Source organism: Tenrec ecaudatus, chromosome 5, assembly GCF_050624435.1.
Source record: "Tenrec ecaudatus isolate mTenEca1 chromosome 5, mTenEca1.hap1, whole genome shotgun sequence".
Taxonomy (NCBI): domain Eukaryota; kingdom Metazoa; phylum Chordata; class Mammalia; order Afrosoricida; family Tenrecidae; genus Tenrec; species Tenrec ecaudatus.
The window spans coordinates 18,746,785-18,768,326 of record NC_134534.1 but is presented as its reverse complement, the minus strand read 5'-3'; the positions used below and the strand labels follow the sequence as shown (position 1 = coordinate 18,768,326).

The following is a 21,542-nucleotide window of genomic DNA, read 5'->3' as shown; positions in this document are numbered from 1 at the left end:
CAGTGTCCTAGTCCTAACTTCCATCTTTATTTCTAGTCTTGATGGGCCTCACCCTCTTCTCGTAATTACCATCTAAGTACCAAAACATTCCTTCCATCAGACTGGAGTCCAGTGGAAGTCGGAAATCATATGGAAAAATAAATGTATGAACTGTCTTAAGATAGCCCAAGAATCTATAATAAAGACAATTGGTTAGGAAGAGGGGTATCTTTCCATACAAGACTTAAATTACTTGGCAGCCACAGTAAATCAAAAGAGCATTATTATTGGGGCAAAGAAATCGTTGAATGGATCAGATAAATATAACAAAGGTCACAAAACAGAACCCAGGAATTGAATAAAACATAGATAGCAATTTGTGTGGAGAAAAAAACGGGTGCATGAATAGGTATGTTATTTTAGGTGATCTTGAGTTGGTTTCAACTCAGTCACCGCAGGTCCAACAATAGAAAACACTGCCTGGTCCTGCCCCATCCTCACAGTCATGGCGATGGAAGAGTCTATTGCTGGCAGCCACCATGTCACTTCCTGTTGTTGAAGATCTTCCTCCTTTTCTCTGATCTTTTCTACTCTACCGAGCATGATGCCTTCTCTAGAAACTGGTCCTCCTGATAGTTTGTGAGACAGGATCTTACCATCCTCACTTCTACAGAGTTTTCTGGCTGTACTTCTTTCAAAACGGGTTTGCTTTCTGGTAGTCCATGGTATATTCAATATTCTTCACCAGCACGATCATTCAAAGGCATCAATTCTTGTTTTTTTTTTCTTACGGAATGTCTAGGTTTTGCATGCCTATAATGGGGTTTCAAAAAAGTTTGTGGAAGAAACTCTATTAATTCCACTCTCCCACAAACTTTTTGAAGTTCCCTAGTTTGAGATTGAAAATACCAACCTTGCTCACATGTATCGTAGTCTTCAAAATGATATATTTTCTTTAAACATCTAAAAGAGATCTTTGGTAGCTGCATTGCCTAATCCAATGTCATGTGATTCTGGATTGCGACTTCTGTGAACATGAATTGTGGACCCAAGTTAAGTGAATTCTTTGACACTGTCGATGTTTTCTTCACTTACCATGATATTGCGTATTGGTACACTTGTGTGAGGATTTGTTTTCTTTTCAGAGTAAATCATGACTCCTTATAATGCCTTACATGCTAACATACTACTCCATTCCTCTTTGGAAGGCATTTTAATTAGCTTTCTTGCTGAACCTCAAGCATATTAGGCAAGCTCCTGTCTTCTTGTTGCTGTCTTTGAGTTGGTTTTAAATCACAGAATGAAATTTTTGGTCGATCCTGCGCCAGATTCACGGAGCTAATTACACTCCGGTATTGCTGCAGTCACTGTGTTTGGGTTTGCTTTTTATCATGTTATTAGGGGCTCGTACAACACTAGGGGACTCATCTCCTAGCATCCTATCAGATAATATTCTGTTGTGATCCATCGAGTTTTAATTGGCTAATTTTCAGTAGTTGTCAAGGATTTCATTCACAATCAATGGCGACAGAAAGAGCAATCAAGAAATCAAATGACACAGGGCACTGGGCTAATGTGCTCCATCCCCAACTCTTGAGAGCATTGCCGAAAAGATGTCACTTTGAGGGCAATGGTGTGCTTGACGCAAGCCATGGTTTTTCTGATAGTTCCCACGTGCGTGTGAAAGCTAGACAGTGAATAAAAACGATAACGAACTGATTCAAGTGAATTGTAGCGTTAGTGAGAAATATGGAAATGATGGATTGGCAGAAGAAGAAACAGATGTGTCTTGAGGAAGTACAGCCAGAATGCTCTTTCGACGGGAGGACGGTGAGACTCCATCCCATGTACTTTGGACACGTTATCAGGAGACTGCCCCTTGAAATGGCAGCCAGGCTCAGTAAAGAAGGTCAGAGAAAAAGCTGCGCTTGTCCAAGGGAGATGGGACGGCACAGTAGCTGCGACAATAGGCTCAAAAACAACAGCGAGGGTGTGGAGTAGGACTGGGCTGTTGTACACAGAGTTGCCATGAGCCGAAACCGACTGGACGGCACCTAACACACACGACAACAAAGCAGATCGCCAGGCTACTCCTCCGAGTGTTCGCCTCTCCTTCTAGGCTAGAACCAAACCGAGCCAGCGGCGGCCAGCCAAGAACCTTGGCCTGTGTTTTCGCGAGACACCTTTTGGTTCCTGGGAGGCTCAGCTCTCTGACTAAATGCACCAGACCCATCAGCCTCCTTCCGCGAGTGCAATTAGCCTCCTCACGCCACGCGCTCACCTGGGGCGCCTTGGAGAAGCTCGACATGTTTTTCCACGAGTAGCACCGACCTTCTTCCCCCGGACCCAGGGCTGGTCCAGCAGCCGCGCGGGCCCGGCAGGAAACGCCCGTACTGGAGCCTAACGGTTCCCAGTCCGGCCCGCGACCGGCCGCTTCTCCACCTTTTTCGCGTCCCCCTGCCTCTTCTCACGGCAGCGCTTGGTCCGAAGAAGAAGCAGTCACGCAGCGGCGGAGCGCACAACGCCCGCTCACGTCCCCGCTTCCTCACAAGGCGCGTAAAGCCCGCGCCCGGCGCCCGGTTTCCAGCCGACCGGAAGGGCTGCGGACCGGAAGTGCGTCACGAGTGCGCGGCAGTTTCGACTTGCCAGCCAAGACCTGCCGCTGGCGGCCGGCTCTGGGCAGATGGACCGGTACCTGCTGCTGGTCATCTGGGGGGAAGGAAAGGTCCACCCGGCGACCGATGGGGAGGCGGAGCTCGGGCCGGGGGCGCCGGGGGCGGACGGCACCCAGAAGCAGCCGGGTGAGCGCTGGGCTGGGGAAGGGCGGGAAGGGCGGGCGGGGCAGGTGGCGTTGGTGGGCCCAGTACTGTTTTGAGTTGTTCTTGAGAGGTCCGTGTCAGTTTGAATCGCTGTAACTGGGTCTGAAGGAGTGCCATTACCTGCATGGAAGACGCGGATGCAAAACTCTAGTATTCAGAACGTTACCGGCTTGATAAATGCGACTCTGGTTAAATTCCCTGTGCTTTAATGATGAGAGAAAACCCATGCATATAATTACAAATTTAGCTGAATAAATTCCTTGCCCTTTAGAAAAGGGAGTTCTGCCCGCTGGTAATATACGCATTGTATATGTTCCAAATGCCGGAAACACAGGAAAGGAGCTTGCCCGCCCACGGAGTTTACGTGCTAACGGGAGGAGAGGGGCCCCACAAATGAAGTTCGTTCAAAGAAAAATCCACTGAAAACAAATTTAAGCCATTTACTATTATTGCACTGCTCGTTGGTGATCCTGCGGAGACTTCACCCTGGGTAACATTTTATTGGTGTTTTGAGCAAGCAGGCTTTTTGTGGAGGACGTCTCTTGGCTAGAAGTTTTCCTTCCTTCTCGTTAGCACTGCCCCTTTGGAGTACGTTTGGATTTGTGTTAACTGGCTGGCATGGGCAAATCAGGATCCTTTTTCCCCTGCATGCTTTACGTTTGCTGTATGAAACAGATCTGGAATAGCGTGTAGTTCTTTCCTGTGCCACAAAGGGTCCCGAGTCTCAGAGATAGTGACATTGGAGTAGGCCAAGGTGATCAACTTATTCAATTAGTGTGCCCTTCCTTTTTCAGACCTAACAGCAGCTGCAAATATTTATCATCTCCTGAAAAGAAGCATTAGTTTGTCAATAAATGCAGAGGATAGCACCTTTCCCGGTGAGTGGACTGTTTTGTTGTTGGGTGCCATCAGGTTGATTCCCACTCAGGGCGGCATGGTGCATGGCAGAAGAAAACATGGCCTCACTCTGTGCTGTCTTTCAGGAGTCCTGGGGGCTCAGTGGTTATAAAGAGCTTGGCTGCCAACTGACAGGTTGTCTAGCCCACCAACTGCTCTGATGGAGAAAGATACGGCAGATGTGGCAGTCTGCTTCCATAAAGATTACAGCCGTGGAAATCCTACGGACAGTTGTGCTCTGTCCTCTGTCCCACAAGGTCATTAGGAGCCACAGTAAAAGTGATAGAGTGGCCTTGTGGTTGTTTTTTGGTGCCATCTTCATGACGATTGGTACTGTGAGAGTCTAACATGTTTTCTCTGTCCCAGTATTTGTGTTGGAGACTAAATTAATTTCTTCATTTATGATAACAAAGAGACCTTGAGTCACTGGGCGAGGGAGGTAGAGAATATAAGAGGAAAACAGTCTTTACCCCTCACCTACTGATGATTGAATATCATAAGTTGTCAGGGAAATTATTCTAGATTCTCATCCTGAGGATTTTTTTTTTCCCCCAATACGACAATTCCCTGCCCCATCAAAATGAGTAGTATGGCATTATGGGGAAGATTTATAATCCCATCCTAAATACCATTACTGTTGCTCCGACAGGAGCCTGGGGGCTTAGTCGTTAGGCATTGGACTGCTAACTGCAAGGTCAGGAGTTCAAAATCACCATGGAGAAAGATGAGGCTTTCTACTCCTGTAAAGAGTTACAGTCATGGAAACCCACAGGGACAGACCTAAACCTGTCCTATCCGGTCACTATGAGTCATAATTGATTTGCTGACAGGGAGGTTTTATGTTTGCTTTTTGGTATTGCTACTACACTCTTTATCACTCCCCCCCCATTTTATGTCCCTTACTCATCTTGTGAAAAGATTCCGTAATTGTTAAATGCAGTGGCCTTGACTCAATTATTTTTCTTTTTTTAAAAATCATTTTATTGGGAGCTTTTACTGAGTTCATTCACATCAAGCTACTAGCATTGTATACTTGTTACCACAATCTGTTTCAAACATTCTCCTCTTTTTGACCTTCATGATATCTGCTCCCCTTTATACCCTCCCTCCCCCTCCTAAGCCCGCGAACACTTATTATTTGTGTGTATGTGTGTATATAGATATGTATGTATGTTTGCCATGTCACACACTATCTGATAGCAATCAAAGCACATGAAGAAGGAAGAGCGACTTAGGGTCGATATTCCATCACAAAACCGTTGGCAGCTGGAACAGAGTCGACTGGAGCCTTGATCGCTCCGGCACTTTTGAAATAGGTGACTTTTCGGCCACCCCGCCGCAGCTGCCTCTCTTTGGTCTCTGCTGGCAGTAGACAAATCCATCTACTTCTCTGGTTGTTCTGTCTCATTTCCTCTTCCTGTCCTGTAGCTGAGAGCGTCCGAAATAGAGACACCCAAACAAAGCACTCTGAAAGCTAAAGGAAGATTCTAGAAATGTCCAGGAGGGGGTCCTCATATTGACAATTCTCCTGACCACACCTTTGGGTGCTTTCTCTATGGTTCTTTCATCAGGGCACCTCTTGTTTCTCCGTTTCAACTCTCACCTTTGAGCAGTGGTTTCTCATCTATTCTTGGATGTGCTGCAACGTTTCAAGTTGCTCTCATTGAAATCAGTGCCACTCTTCTATATGACATATTTGACTTATGCTCATATGTATATGTGGGGGCTTCAGAAAGTTTATGGGAAAATGGAACTTTAAAACAGTGGATTTTGCCCCTTTAATTTTTTGAAGCCCCCTTATATATAAAACAGTCTATGAATACTGATGTTTAATTTTCCATTGGTGGGGGTGTGGTTTGAAGTGTTCTAGGCAAAGCTGTGGGTCAGAATTGACTCCCTGGCAGCAGGTTCAAGGACTCTTGGGGCTCAGGGGGTCAAGCATTAGCCGGCTCACCAACAGGCTGATGGTCTCACCCTTTGGTGAGCAGAAGGACAGCTGTGACAAAAGGATGAAGAGAAAAAGGTGCTGACCTCGGAGACAAGACCGCCCACGTCTGTAAACAATTGCAAGCTCGGGGCTTGGGGAGCAGTTCCCCTCGGGCAGCAGCTGCTCCATGACAGCAGCTGGGGGGCCGTGCAATGGTGTGCAGACTGGGAGTGTGTTCCACAATTTTAACAGGGTAATCGATGGGGGAGTCACAATTCTCTGAATGCCTTTAAATGTCCAAATGGATGGTGTACGACATGAAGTAACAACAATAATGTATACTTGATCAAGGATTGGTCATGGTGGGAGGGGGGTGGAGATGGGGAAGAGCTGATACCCAAGGACTCAAGTAGAAAGAAATATTTTGGAAATGTTGATGGCAACACATATACAAGTGTGCTTAATACATTTAATGCTGGATTGTCATAAGATTTGTAAGAGCCCCCCCAATAAAATGATTAATGAAAAAGGTAAATGTCTGTCGAAACATTAGATTCTGTCGCTGTTGGTTATAAATACACAGGATATGAGATGACCCAAGGAAAGCCTGATTTCTTTCCTATACTGTGTGGTGAACACAGGAACCTGGAGAATTGGTGGTCGGTTTCCTTGCTGAAATCATAGGGAAAGCAGCTTGCGCGCAGTGCTTGCCACCTTACTTTTGCCACCCCACGTCCAGTGATGCAGACTGATCCTCGCTCACTTGCCAGACCTTGGGGAGCTGGGACCAGCTCCCAGTGTGGTCCCCGTGCCCTTTCAGGGCTCTGAAGCCTCTCTCAGTTGCTTCCTGGGCAGCTTTTTTGCAGCATCTTTTTCTCTGAGACTCTTCCTCCTGTCTTCACACCGTTGTTCTCATTCCCATAGCTCCTCTGACTGCATCCCTGGAGCCTCTTCCAGAACCTTCCCTGTAGTTTCATTGAGTGCTTTCCTCCTTTTTGGCCAATTTCCCCTTCCTCTTACCCTTTTTGGAAGAATGTTCCATTGGGTTGCGCCCTGGGAGAGGATGGCGGTGCTCTGCTCAGTTTTGCCATCTGCGTGTGAATGGAATCTCGGGTCTGCAGCAGGACCATAATTCATCGCCGATCGTGATGTGCGGCTTTTACTTAGGAAGGGTCAATGTATGTCATGATTTGTGGACTGAGAAGCTTGCAGTGGTGTTCTAGTGTGGACTTTTGGTTCAGGTACCAGGGGAACTGAAATTCAAATCCTGCTGGTCAAACTACTGCCATCAAGTCAGTGTTGACCCTTAGTGACCCTGTAGAACAGGGGGAGTTTCTGAGACAGTAACTCTGTATCAGTAGAAAGCCTCGCCTTTCTCTTGTGGAGTGGCGATTTTGAACTGCTGACCTTGCAGTTAGCAGCAAGGTCAGTTAGTGTAACTGCCATATCACCGGGGTTCCTGTATAAGTGATGGTAACTGAAATCTGGGCGTGGTGGAGTCGGGCGAAGCGAGAGTGGCCCGTAGTGCATTTCCTCTCCTCTCCTGCTAGGACCCTTGCTTCTTTTAAATGGCGAGGGGGAGGGGCTGAAAGCACATCACACTGGAATTGAGATAGAGCCAGACAGATGGCACAGCTGTGTGGAGGGGTTCTAAAAACCATGTCATGGAGGGGGTTCTTCCTCGTGGCAATCAGAAACCAGCCGTGGGCTCCGGGGAGTCGGAGACCTGACCCTCTCTGCTTCGGAAGGGTGCCAGCTGCAGGTTAGTGAGCACACGACATGAAGAGACCGTTCACATCTCTTTCAAACAGCTTCCTCTTTTGTGGTTTCCATGAATCGATCCCACACTTCCTGGTGCTCCTTGGATTCCTATTTCTGTGCATATTCTAAATTCTTCTTGACACCTCTGCCCGGCACCCTGGTCATCCTGGCTTCCCCGTATGTTCTCCCATCCTTCAAGGGGAGCGTCATTCTGGTCTTTCAGCCTCCAAAACCAAACTGACTCTGTCCAGTGGGTTCTGATTCCGAGTGGCCCGAGAGGGTGGGTAGAACTGCCTCTGCGAGTTTCTGAAACAGTAACTCTTTAAGGGCGCTAACAGCCTCATCTTTCTCTTGCAGAGCTGGATGGTGGTTTTGAACTGCTGACCTTGCAGTTCCAGCCCGATGTGTAACCATTGTGCCACCACAACTCTTTCTGTTTAGCCATAGTTGCTCTTTCACCCCTCTGTCTGCAGCCAGCTAAAGCAAGCCCTGATTTCTGCAGGGTCGTTGGAGCTTTTGCTGCAGTGACATCCATGGTTTTTCAGTGTGTATTCAGCCATCATTCAGTAGGTGCATTTTCCAACATTTTTATGGTGGATTTTCCGATGTGTTTGAAATGAAGCAAATAGTACATGTGGATTTTGGACTGTAGTGAACTAGAAAGTATTCACTGTGAGTGCAGGCTTTTACTGTGGTTTAGGTAATCCTTTTTGGATTTTTTTGTAGAGATTTCAAAAATAGCCCCATAATATCCTCAACCTGGGGGACTCTGTGATAGGTGATAGGTGGTACTGGGATGCGCACAAGCCTGGGCCTAGGTGCCCGGACAGAAGCTGGTTCCCAACACGCCTGTCTTCTAATGCGAATGGCTTTGTTTTTCCAGCCTGCTCAGTGGGTGGCACACCTGGTTCCAAGAAGTGGTTCTTTGCAGTGCAGGCGATATGCGGATTTTATCAGGTAAAGGAACAAAAAAGTCATTATTGCCAATTGTCTTTGTTATTATAAGTAATTTTATGAACCCCTCAGTTAATGTCTTGCTTTGATGTATTAGTTTTGTAGTTCTGACTGGGAAGAGATGCAGTTTGATACGGAGCACGATGAAATCGAAGATGTTCTTAAAACAAACATCGAGGAGTGTCTGAGCGCCGCCGAGTGCTTGGAGGAGGAAGACAGCAACAGCAGAGAGTCCTTGTCCTTGGCTGAGTATGCTCCTAGGCTCTCACACGGGCAAAGCGTCTAACACTGGACATTTGCGTGAGGCGTCAGAAACCCACGGGGCCGTTTTCTTCCGCCCTAGCATTTCCTCTGTTCAGAATCGACTGCGACAGTGGGCTTTTGTTGTGGGAGCTCACCCATTGCCGCTGAGTTTGATCCAGCTCACAGTGGCGCTCTGAGACAGAGTAAATCCGCCCCTTGTGGGCCTCTGGGACTTTAAACCTCCGCCTGAGTAGACAGCCTCCTCCTCTTTCATCATCTGACCAACTCGAACCACTGACCCGGTGGGCAACTCAGCGTGGTCCTCTTGGTGACAGTAAGGACCAAACCACAACCTAGCTCGCTGCCGTCAGTCAGTGCCGACGCAGCAGCCCTTAGGACAGGGTCGAACTGCCTGTGCGTTTCCAAGGCTAGAACTCGTGACCAGAGTGTAGAGCCCAGTTTCCCCTGCAGAGCGGCTGGTCGTTTCAAATTGGACCTGCAGTTGGCATTGGGACGTGTAATACTGAGCCACGGACTCCCTATAGTAAGGGAATTCTGATAACTTGAAAATTTCACTTAAGGCTTTGTATTTGAATAAGATCATTTAAAAGATAAGAATTTGGTTCTGAAAATTATGTACCTTTTCAAAGATATATACTTGTAGGAATCACAAAAAGTGATTATTAACATTCCACTTTCTTGAAGACAGATTTTTGTATGACAACGGATTTTAAGAACTTGTATAGAAACTTTCTTCACCTGGCCTTCCAAACAAAGGACACTTCTATTTGAGGAAGAATTACTGATTTCTTTAATTTATATATTTTTGGCATTTCAGTTATCTTTCTAAATCTACAGGGTTTTTAAGAACTATACATATAATTCAGTTGAGATTTAGCTCTTTTGAGTTACAGTTACATATATAAATCGACATATTTTATAGCAGTTTCTCTCTGGGCTATCCCTCCACTTCAAAAACATGGAGTGAAAAGATAACAGATTTTTTTCTATGAGCTTTTGAACCCTTTTAAACTATGTTTCATGGTTAATCTTATATGCAGTCTCCCATAGAAAGATACTTGCTTTTATTCCAGCATTTGCGTAATCCCTCTTATCCTTTTTTCAACTTATATTTCTTCATGCCAAGTAATGACGGGAAACATCGTCAAGTCAGGAGAAAATTGAGCCCGGGCTCCGGGAAGGGAGTCTCTAGTCCCTCTAGGACACCACTGAGCTGCTCGGGTCTTTTGCTTTCCCATTCGTCAAGTGCCAGTCCTCTTAGACCAGGCCTCTTACTGTCCCCTCCCCAGTCACTCTTAGATGATGAGGGTGGCAAAGCAAATATATCCGAAAAGTGACCTAATAATTACTTCCACCAGAGGGAGCCGAAGGCCTATAGTTTAGCTTAAGATGTCGTCTTTTAGATGATGGTGAATTTATAATAAAGGATTTACGTTCTTTTAAAAAGCTGTAAATCAGCTTGGAACAGAAAGGAGTCTTTGTGTGGATAAAATGAAAAAAGTGACGAATCCGAGGAAAAGGAGATCGTATAATCAGTGAGCCCTGGGGCTGTACTCTTACATGAATTAGTCTAATTTATATTCAGGGGAAAAAGAAAGCAACGCCCTGCTTTAGTGGACTCTTAGTAAACCTTCCGTTTCAGTGTCTAGAAAAGATTTGCATCCTCAGCTCTGCTAATACTCCATATATAATTTAAGATGTTCTGTTTTGTGTGTTTATTTGTTGTTTTGTTGGGTTGTCAGGCATAGCTAAGAACTTGGGCTCTGGACTTGAATCGTACTGTTCACAGGTACCAGTTAGGTGATTTTAGGCAAGTTACTGAAAGGGAGAATAATAGTAGTCATACAGTTATAAGATTGCCAGCAGGGACAAATAAGACAATGTGTCTAAAGTACAAGGATCCACATGTGACCTCTTCCCTGGGAGAGGGACAGCAGAGAAGGGGGGGAAGGGAGACTCCGGATAGGGCAAGATATGACAAAATAACGATGTATAAATTACCAAGGGCATATGAGGGAGGGGGGAATGGGGAGGGAGGGGGAAAAAAAAAAGAGGACCTGATGCAAGGGGCTTAAGTGGAGAGCAAATGCCTTGAGAATGATTGGGGCAGGGAATGTATGGATGTGCTTTATACAATTGTTGTATGTATATGTATGGATTGTGGTAAGAGTTGTTTGAGTCCCTAATAAAATGTAAAAGAAGAAAAGAGAAAAAAATGATTAGGGCAAAAAAAAATAACATACTTAACAGTGCTTGATACATAGAAACATTTCATATAGTTATAATCATGAGTGATATGATTTGTTAAACATATATATATGTGCACTTTTATTTTCTTCTATCTTTTAATTTTAGCCTGTATGAAGAATCTGCCGAAAACTTGCATCAATTGTCTGACAAGCTTCCGGCGCCCGGTAATATTTTATAACTGCTTCCAATGACTGACCCTACATGTGTAAGAGTCAACGATAGAGCTGGTCTTACTGCTCGCTTCTGATCTTTATGCAGCATGATTTCTTAATTGAAGTTGAAAGTATAAATACTAGCCATCACTGTAATAAAATCATCATTGAGACAGAATTCTAATTGTTTCCACTTAGGAAGGCAGCAGCCAGCCCTTCAAACTTAGGGACCGTGCATGTTTCCTCACGTGGTGGGCACTGCAGGGGACTCCTCCCTGTGTGCCGTCGCCCTCCAGGGTGCGTCTGTAGAATACCAGCTCTTTGGACCGCTCCTGGAAAAAAGAGGTTCTTGATGTTAGATGATGGGTACATCCTCTGGTGGTATCACTGTAAAAACCAAACCTGCTGCCATCAAGTGGGTTCTCTGCAGGGCAGAGTAGAACTGCCTCAGAGAATCTCCCGGTTCTGTAAGCTTCACCGGACCAGTTTGCCACATGTGTCTCCCGCTAGGGAGTTCAAACCGCCGACCTTCTGGTTAGCAGTTGTACACTCAACAACCGCAGGGCTGTCAGTATTCTTAGTTGCTGTGCAGTGAGGGAAGCAGTTGTGGGGAACGGCCATTCTCTTTCAATTCTATTTTTCCAAAAACCTTCTGAAGCCTCCTACACATCCTCAAATGGAAAGCTGAACAGTTAAAGAAGCCCTGGTGCTTCTGTCACATAAGGGTTGGACTGCTAGTGTAGGGTTGGCAGTTCAAACCCACCAGTCACTCCATTGGGGGAAGATGGGGCTATTTGCTCCGCAAAACCTTAGTCTTGGAGACTGCACACAGGGGCCCTATGAATTCGAACTGACTTAATAGCAGTGGGGTTGGTTTACTCGGATCCTTTCCTGAGTCTCTCCCTGCTCCCCGCTCCCACCCCCAGTGCAACGCATAGCATTGTATTACCCTGAAACCTGGTTTTTTGACTTCAGCTAACCTTTCTAAAATGCAGTACAATTTAGCATCCACAGGAACTTTTGAAGAGCTTTCCGTTTTTGCGTGTTTCCATGATTGAAGGCCCTCTATTTTGCACATATTTGCTGGGTCTGCTGTGTGCTGTGCGTCCAGTGTGTATGTCAGTAGATGGGGTGAAAGAAGCTATGCGGTTACCAGGAAAGGACTCCTGGCTCCCCTGATGCTCAGGCATCACATCGTAGTGTGAAATGTACCACGTGGAAAGTCACATCAGAAACATCCACATCAACTTCTTAATGCTACATGTCAAGTTCAAAAGATGCCCTGAAATATCACTGAATTGCAGTTTTCACTAATAAGCGTAATTGATGTTCAAAATGTGGCTTTGTTTCTGTACCTTTGCTTTTCCTGCCCATTCAGTAAACATGATAGTTTTATAAAACCAAGTTTATGTACTTATTCTACTTTCTAAGAACCCAGTCATGGCCATTATAATTGGGCTTTTTGACTGTTTTATTTTCTTCTAAAAAGAGAAGTAATTTAATTATACATTATAATTTTATACTAATTCATTCTCTTTTGGGCAACAAAATTAAGTAGAGAGAAATAAAATGAAATTACACAGTTTTTAAAAAAATGTTTTCTGTTTGGTACAACAATGCATTGAGCATCTCAGGAGCTGTGTATAATGAACCACTGCTGTGGGGTTGGCGAGTCATCGTGATGTGGCTCATTGTTTTCTGTCTTATTCTGGGTCCTTCAGGATCATGTGGCTTTAAGTCAGATGATGAACTTTGAAAGGGTTTTGAGCTACAGATGTGCATTATTTTGAAGAATTTCAGAAAGTCAGAGTTCACTTCATCCACTGTCTTATAAAGAAACTGAAAAGCCAATCATAAGGGCACTTTTCTGGGACATTTCAGATCTAACATCTTTTGAAAATTTACCAAAACATCTTTCCAGGTAGAGCAATGATCGATATCCTGCTGCTGCCCGCTGACAGAGACCCCCCCAAACTGAAAGACTGTTTACCTGCCGTCGGGGCACTGAAACACCTGCGCGAATGGCATGCAGCAAAAGTCACTCTGGCAGGAAATCGTAGGGAAGTGTGAGTGCCTTTGTTCATAAGGAGACCGTTGGCCATGATGTCTTCTCACAAGGAACCTTGCCTGCCATAGACCGCTGCCTTGGGAAAATGATTGTAATGTGGCAAGTAGAAATATCATACCGAGATCCAAGAGCCATACCGCTGGAGAAGAATCTAGATTTTTCTTAGTTCCAGACTCTGTTTCTGAGAGCTGGCAGTGGTTGGGCTGTGCGGTGGCTGCAGACTGGTGGCAGTGTCCAAGCATCACCTCTCTCACCCACGGTGATGTTTCAGGGCCGTGGCTTGTCCAGTACACAGAACCAGGAACACCGAGGGCTCTTGATTACCCGGCTTTCTGATGCCTCACTTGTTCCACTGCGGTGTCATTGTAGAAAGAAGTACATGCCGTTGTGCTTTCTGACATTTTACTAAAGGGTCCGTGATCAGTTTTGATCAGTAAGTATTTAAATAAGAAAACTTGGGGATTTTTCAGTGAGTCAGTATTTGAGCATCACCTTTAGCCCAGCCAGAGCGGGAGCCGCTAGTGCAGTTAGAAAGTGCAACGGTGTCTAGCTTGGCCTCTCAGTTCCGAAGGAGCGGGAGTCATCTCATTCTGTGATAAGCACTGCATTGTGGGCAAGGCTGTCCAGGGATGCTCAGAAGAGCAGCTCTCTGACGGAAGATAAGGAGCTGACTCTGACTATAGGTGTGTGTACATATGACAGCTTTAAGCCAGGATTAAGGGGCAAGTCTATTTCCGTGTGTAATCCTCGGAATAATTCCTTTTATTTCACGGGGCTGGCGGGGTGGAATGAACGCGTGACAGCAGCTCCCAGTGGCTAACAGCTTTACAGTGATTGTATTGTAATACCAGAAGGGGAAAGAAAGTGACGTGATATAAACTCTGCTCTTCTGCCTCTTAGCTTTATGCTTAATGACCACCATCCAATCTAAGTAAACTATGAAGCCCTGTATTGAATGATAATCATCTTTTGTTTTGTAGAAATTGCCAGAAAATTGCAGAATACCTTTCTGCAGATGTGGTGTCTTTAGAAGACTTCAGAAGTGCTATTGACCCCAAAGAGTTGTGGAGGGGAAAGATCCAGATCTGGGAGAGAAAGGTACGCAGGTTCTGAATTTTTGGATTATAAAGTATACCTTTCAGCTCGACTGACAAAGCAAATAAGACACCCCGATTGCATGTGGTGTCACCTCTTTGTCCTTGGTGTGCTGGCTCAGCTCAGTCTGCAGTGGTGGGCCCTGCTGGACTGAGGCGACCTACAGGTGAGTGAACTGCCTCTGCCAGCGATCTTAACCTTCACCAACCAAATAACCACGGGGAGCATCGGGCAGTGTGATTAGTAACAAGAAATGGCTTTTGTATCCATTGTTTGACAATGAACAGGTAGTGGCAGATTCTTCCTGCCTAAGATAGGAAACACCCCAGAATACAGTCAAAACGTGAAATCGCCTTTTCTTCTTCCTTCTCTCTGGTGGAGAGTGATTTACCACCTAGTGGCATTAGTGGATGGAAGACAAAGATTCTGGGCCACCTTGCCCGCATTCAGTCCTACCTCATTTCTTGCTGTTTTTGTGAGCCTTCGAGTCATAGAGTTAGCTGTGTGGTTAACCAGAGCCTCCGATCTAAGTGAAGTGGAAAACCTGAGTAATCGCTAAGGTTTTGATGCCACAGGTGCTGTCCTCATCAGTAAAATGGGGACCAGGAGACTTCAGGTCTCATAGATTCTTGTGAAGTGAGGCTATTTAAAGCACAACGTGACCACTCAGTAAGTGCTTACCTACCCGGCATGGTTTGACTATTGAGACTACTACCATCACAACTTCAGCCGGAAATAATCTTTACATCAACAGCACATACTGAACGTTACTCCAGCGTGACACATTGTGTTACGGATCTAGCAGTGAGTAAGCCCCGCAGGTTCTGTCTTTGCAGAATTCACAGACTGGTGGGAAGCCAGAGATTGAACAAGATGTGCTGTAACAGCTGTGTACGTGCTCACATGGAATGAGCTGAGCAGGTTTTTGGTGGGCTGCTGAAGGGCCACCGAGGGGCTTTGATGGCAAGTCAATGTCTAAGTCAGCGGTTCTCAGCCTGTGGGTCGTGACCCTTGGGGTGGGGGCTTAACGACCCTTTGACAGGGGTCACCTAATTCCTAACAGTATAGTTATGAAGTAGCAATGAAAATAATTGTATGATTGGGGGTCCCCACCACATGAGGAACTGTATTACAGGGTCGTGGCGTTAGCAAGGTTGAGAACCCCTGGTCTAAGTTAAATCAGGGAAGGATGGGCACATAAATGTGAGAACAAGCCCGCTGAGCTGAGGAATCAACCGTAAACTCACCGGGGTCTGCCTGGAGCGCTACTTCCTGACAAGGCGCCGTCGGCCTGTCACGGCTTTGTGGCGTCTCTAACGGTGCTCTTCTGGTTTTTCTTCTTTCCTCCCCAGTTTGGATCTGAAATAAGTTTTCCTGATTTTTCATTAAAGGGAGTCACCCCTAAGACGTTTAGCATATCTCAATTATATACCTGCCCTCTTACCAAGAAGCTACTACCATCAAAGGATAGGAATATCCTGCCAAAGGTATGTATGCCTGATCGTTTTTGCAGCAATGTGTCTGTGCTTATGTCATCCTCATCAAATAGGCGTACGCCTTGGATTAGTGTTACTAATATATGCGCCCTGGTGTGTCCAGTTATGTAATTTTTTTGTCTACAGTTATGAACTTGTTATTCTATGTTGTCAGATTTGAAATGTTCTTATTGGCTAGTCAAGCTTTGTGTTTATAATGGAATTACCCTGATTTTAGACCCCTGTGGGCCTGAAGCTGCTCTTGTTTTGACCTTGACTCTGTGACCTTTGCAAGACTCCAATGTGATACAGTGGAAAGAGGATAGACTTTTGTTAGGCAGACTTGAGTTGGAAACATGACTTTGTCCCTGTGTGGTGTTGTGGTTAATGGCAACCTGGAGTACTTGATTAGCTTATTTGTGAAATGGGCCCAATGATAATACCCTTATCTTGCCACATTATTAAAGAAAATGGGGTAAGAGATTATCCTCTGACACAGGGGTTGTAGATGCCCAGTTAACTATTTGATCAATGAGAGCTCTCTGCCCCTGCCAACTGTAGATTTATTCTTAAATGGCTTGTGATTATAAAATGTAATAATCAGAAGGTTTCCATTGCCTTTATTTTTTAACATTGTAAAAGTTAGTGAAAGAATTTCATGACGTTTTTATGGAGAAGCAATGTAGAAGTTCAATGTAAAAGATCTAATTCAAGACCAGTCAAACATGATCCTGAAGTTATAAAACTGTCAAATTGATAAATAACGTTTTCTGATCAATGGGTGATTAATCGAAACAAACAGTAAATCCCAAACCACTATTGTTGTGGAGTCACTTTCAACTCATTGCTATAGGAAGTTTATTTCTGGTGTGCACCAGCTCACACATCCACGCGTGCATAAAACCATATATGGTCCAATGCGACTCCTGCCAGCTTAACACACTGTGTGGTTTCCTCCAGAAGAGTTCTCTTTGCTCTGCTCCACCAGTGGGCACTCGGCCATAACTCTTGAGATGCTTGTGGTTTCTCAGTAGCTCATGCTTAATTGAGTTTTGGACTCCGTGTAAGGAAACGCCACAGCTTTCTATCTTTGAGTGGCACTTCCTAGATTAATTATCACATCTGTTTCTCTAATTTCATCTTTCCTCCAAGGATTTCTTTTAAAAAACTTTAAATTCACAGCATGACACTCAACCTAGCTTCATCCTAGAATCTTTTCTTTCTCTCTTACCCCAACAGCCTGGGCACTTTGTTGAATCAGCTCTCTAGCCCCTGAGTTAGCCATCTTGCAGAAGGTAAGCAGGAAAGGGGAGAACTCTTCCTCAGTCCTGCCTTCCTCTGTCCTCATTTCTCTCTTCGCAAACCTCCTTCCAGTTACTGAGAAGTCTCCGTGCTTGGCTCTCTTCTCTGAAAGGTAGAATCAAACCAGAAAATGTTCTTATCAGTTCCAGAGTATCAAACGTTTGGTTTCCCTGGTATGTGCAAAACGTTTTTTAAGATTGATTTTAAGGCTTTAAAGTTTTAATCACTAATATATTCGTGTCATCTTTTTTATCATATTCCAAATGCCATATAATTTAAATTTGTTTTCTAGGTCTTCCATTATTACGGTCCTGCCTTAGAGTTTGTGCAGATGATAAGATTATCGGATCTACCCTCCTGTTACATGTCGCACATGGAGTTTGAGTTGTATCCTTCCGCTTGCTTGTTTACTGTCGACTGCCTTTTCGGAGTCAGGTAGAAAGTTGTGGTGCTGTGTGGTCAAGGTACTTGTGAAGAGTCCGTTTATTTTTATTTAATGACACTCATTATTTTATGCTGATGTGCAGGTGGGTGGACTGGCAGAATCCTCGTTGGAGCTGCAGGGATGCAGGTATTTCTGCGTACACATGGGTCTTTGTTTTCCTCCATATTTCTGGAGTGTGTGCTCCGGGGATGGATGTGGAAGTAATATAGAAGCAATTGAGACTGTGGTCACTAATACAGTTACAATTTTCTCTGCCTGAGTACAGGTCCGATCCACTCTCTGTCCTCTGTTCCTTCTGCTCCGCCCCGAGGGCCCCACAAACCTATTGAATATTGGATGTATTTTCTCTTTACCATTGCTGTTGCTCTGTTTTCATCTACTGAAATCCAGTGGGTATTTTTTTGAAGTGATGTTTGAGGTCAAGAAATTCATAACTGAACTATGTCATAGGGTATAGTAGACACTCAATAAATATCATGTACCATGTCAGCCCAAACCAAAGCACTTATTATTGTGTTCTCAAAATTGCCTTTCTTTAGAAGGAACCGTGTTTACAAAGCCCTAAGTGTGCCTCCACCAGGGGGAACTATTCAAAGTGTAGCATCACAAACACACAAACACGCAGTGGGGGCTTTGTTTGCGGTGTGGGGCAGGTAGGTTTCTAAGATGAGATCTGAGACTCGGTCAATCTGAGGACTCAGATCTTAAAAGATTTCTGATATACCTTGCTTGGGGAATAAACTCCTCTAAAGATAACGAGGAATGTAGGACTGGAAGCCAGACAAACACTCTGTCAGAAGTAAATTTCAGGTGATCCTGACAGCTTTATGGAAAGCTTGGTGGCCTTGAATGAAAGAAGTAGTATTGCTATGGTAGGTCAGGTAAGGGTGCACGATGTGCCAGGAACGGAAATCAGGAGAACCTCACAATCTGCTACGTGCAGGGGAATGGGGAATGAGAAGGCCAGAGAGGCAGGGCAGTGCCCTTGTTTGTTGGCAATCAGTGCCCATGAGTCAGCACAGGAGGTAGAGCAGGCAGGCCTCATGGGACAGAAGAGTTAAGGTATGGAGCGGGTGTATTTATAAAGAACATTGCTCTTATTTTTATCCCTTATAATGCCATAATATTTGAAACTTAATATTTGGAGCCATGTAACTCTAGGGGTTATTTACAGAGCATGTAATTTTCTCTCACTTCATCCATTAGTTTCTAGGAGAAGCTAGATAACACTTAGCCATATTATGCCCTATTAAATCTGTTTTAGACAAGCCATTTTTAAATACAAATCATTTTATTGGGACTCTTACAGCTCTTATAACAATCCATACATCAGTTGTAGCAAGCACATTTGAACAGAGGCTGCCATCCTCACTTTCAAAACGTTGTCTTTCACTTTGAGTCCTTGATATCAGCTCTTCTTTTCCCCCCTCTCCCTCCCCTCCCTTCCTCAGGAACCCTTGATAACTTATAAATTATTGTTTTCATATCTTACACTGTCTGCTGTCTCCCTTCACCCACGTTTCTGTGTTTGTCACCCTTGGGGGGGTTGGGGTACATTACACATTGATCCTTGCGATCGGTTCCACCTTTTTCCCCTTTCCCTCACCTTCATGGGATCACTACTCCCATTACTCTTCTTGAGGGGTTTAGCTGTCCTGAATTCCATGTGTCGAGAGCTCTGTGCTAGTGTACATGCACTGGTGTAGACAGATTTATAAGGTAGAACTGGGGTCATGATAGTGGGGGAGGAAGCATAAAAGAACTAGAGGAATGCTGGGTGTTTTCTCGATGCTGTACTGTCCTTGGCTGACTTATCCCTTGTGGCCCTTCCCTAAGGGGATGTCCAATTGTCTGCGATGGGCTTTGGGTCTCTACTCTGACCCCCCTGTTTGCATCATATGATTGTTTTGGGTCTTCTGAGCATGCCGCCACCTCGTGATCACACAGGCTGCTGTGCTTCTTCCTGTGGACTTTGTTGCTTCTCAGCTAGATGGCTGCTTGTTTATCTTCAAGCAGTTTATCTTCAAGTGGTTAGATGCAATATCTTTTATTAGCCGGGCACCATCAGCTTTCTTCACAATATTTGCTTATGCACCCATTTTGTTTTCAGTGATCGTATGGGGAAGGTGAGCATCATGGAATGCCAGGTTATTAGAACAAAGTGTTCTTGCCCTGAAGGAGTACTGGAGGAGAGGCCCAGTGTCTGACTGCTACCTTAACACTTAACCTATAAATATGTGCACACAGGCCTATACCCCTATCATTATATATTAGTGTGTTTACATATGGACATGTCTCTGTAGCTCTAAGTGTCTTTTGCCTCTTAGTTCTTTATTTCCTTTTATGTCCCCCTGTCCCCCTGTCATTTCGCCCTTCATCCGGCCCTCAATAATTCCCCTTGTCTACATTGCACTCGATCAAACCCCACCAGGCACTCTACGCCCTCTTTGCTATCCATTTTAGATCCCTTGCTGTTCCCTTGTCCCTGGGTTTGTTAGTTGCCCCCTCCCTTTCCCCTACATCCTCCTCTCTCATGCCTCCCCGGAACTGTCGGTCCCATTGTTCGTTCCTCAGGATTGGAGGAGAAAAACTGCTTATTTAGATAGACATAGAGTTAATAAAATAAAATAAGTAAAAATAAAATTATAAATAGTTTCAGTTCTGTGTGCTGACCCTTATGAATGTTTTCCAATCGGGTCTGAGGAGGTGCCCGCCCTGCCCTTGAGTCGGAAGTCTGTTTTGGGGATTCCTCAGGGACTTAGTTGCTTTGCTTCCTGTGCTGCTCTGTTGTACTTCCTTTGTGTTTCACCCCGAGTGTGTGTGTGTGTGTGTGTGTGTGTGTGTGTGTGCGCGCATGGGCAGGGGTCAGACCAGGCACAGTTCCCACATGTGTCTTCAGTGCTGTCTCCTTAGCGCTGTAGTCACTGAGGGCACGTTGTAGACAAGCCATTTTAAAACTCTCTCCCAAAGAAAGCACTGGGCTCAACAATAGCCCTCTGGGGCAGCAGGACTGGAAGAGAGCGGAGTGGCTCCAGCCTCCCTCCTATCGGTCAGTCTGCCAGAGCAGCATCTCCGCTCCTGTGGTGTGGATTCTGCTTCCAGGTCAGATCTCCCCTACAAAAGTAGCGTATCCACCAAAGCACAGGGGCCTCAGTGGCGTAGCAGGGTGTATGTTGGGCTGCTAACCACAAAGCCAGCAGTTCCAACCCACCACCCACTCTGCAAGAGAAAGATGAGGTTTTCTGTTCCCAGAAAGAATGAAGGCAATGAATGTACAAATGTGCTTTTCACAATTGATGAATGTTTGGATTGTGATAAGAGTTGTATGAACCCCTAAGACAATGATTAAAAAACAGAACTCAACAGTAAGAAATAAAAAATAATAATTTATGAATTATGAAGGGTTCATGAGGGAGGTGGGAGTGGGGAGGGAGGGGGAAAATGAGCTGATATTAAGGACTCAAGTAGAAAGCAAATGTTTTGAGAATTATGGCAACAAATGTGCTTGACACTGGATGTATGTGTGGATTGTGATAAGAGTTGTACGGGCCTTCAATAAAATGATTTTTAAAAACAAAAAGAGGAACATCCCAGGAACCCACAGGGGTGGTTCTGCTCAGTCTGATAGATTCACCATGCGGGGAATGGACACGACCGCAGTGAGTGGAGTCTAAAAACAGTTTGAAAAACAATCTTCTCCCTGTTTCTCTGCTCTCATCCTATCTGGAGGAGCTGCTCCAGGTCTTTATTTATTGATGTGGGAGAAAGATGAGGCTTTCTATGCTCTTGAAACGTTGCAGTCCTGTGAGCCCACAGAAACAGTTCTACCTGCCCTGCACGGCTCTGGGAGTCGGAATTGACTCCATATAGTGAGTTGAATCCCAAAACATGCTTTGCACGGTCTTTCTGATATTACCATGTGCGGAGATGTTTGGCTAGGCCCTTCCTTATTTCTATGGGAGAAATTTGAGGCTTTCTCCTCCTGTTGACTTATTACAGTTTCATAAACCCACAGGGACAGGTCTACCCTGTCCTATAAGTTCACTGTGAGGCAGGATCTATTTGATGGCCATGACTTTGGTTTTGTTTGTTATTTATTTAGTACTTAGTGCCCTTTTCACTGTCCGGTTTTCAGAGCAGTTCCACAACTTGAA

General features: G+C 45.0%; 2 protein-coding genes across 4 annotated transcripts in view; one reads left to right on the top strand and one right to left on the bottom strand.

Moving 5' to 3' along the window:
• The window catches only part of MRPL13 (mitochondrial ribosomal protein L13), a 31,119-nt gene extending 28,612 nt beyond the window's left edge, over positions 1 to 2,507 (bottom strand). Inside the window, exon 1 of the mRNA XM_075549321.1 lies at positions 2,261 to 2,507. Coding sequence (XP_075405436.1) covers positions 2,261 to 2,287 — 27 coding nt within the window. The 5' untranslated portion in view covers positions 2,288 to 2,507. The remainder of the gene's footprint in view (positions 1 to 2,260) is intronic.
• A 106-nt stretch (positions 2,508 to 2,613) lies between these two features.
• Positions 2,614 to 21,542, top strand: part of MTBP (MDM2 binding protein) — a 64,942-nt gene continuing 46,013 nt past the window's right edge. For all 3 annotated transcript variants that reach the window (XM_075549320.1, XM_075549319.1, XM_075549318.1), the window contains exons 1-9: positions 2,614 to 2,780; positions 3,593 to 3,676; positions 8,267 to 8,340; positions 8,435 to 8,586; positions 10,957 to 11,015; positions 12,925 to 13,069; positions 14,052 to 14,169; positions 15,519 to 15,653; positions 17,236 to 17,330. In XM_075549320.1, the coding sequence (XP_075405435.1) occupies positions 2,663 to 2,780; positions 3,593 to 3,676; positions 8,267 to 8,340; positions 8,435 to 8,586; positions 10,957 to 11,015; positions 12,925 to 13,069; positions 14,052 to 14,169; positions 15,519 to 15,653; positions 17,236 to 17,330 (980 nt within the window). In that variant the 5' untranslated portion in view covers positions 2,614 to 2,662. The remainder of the gene's footprint in view (positions 2,781 to 3,592; positions 3,677 to 8,266; positions 8,341 to 8,434; positions 8,587 to 10,956; positions 11,016 to 12,924; positions 13,070 to 14,051; positions 14,170 to 15,518; positions 15,654 to 17,235; positions 17,331 to 21,542) is intronic.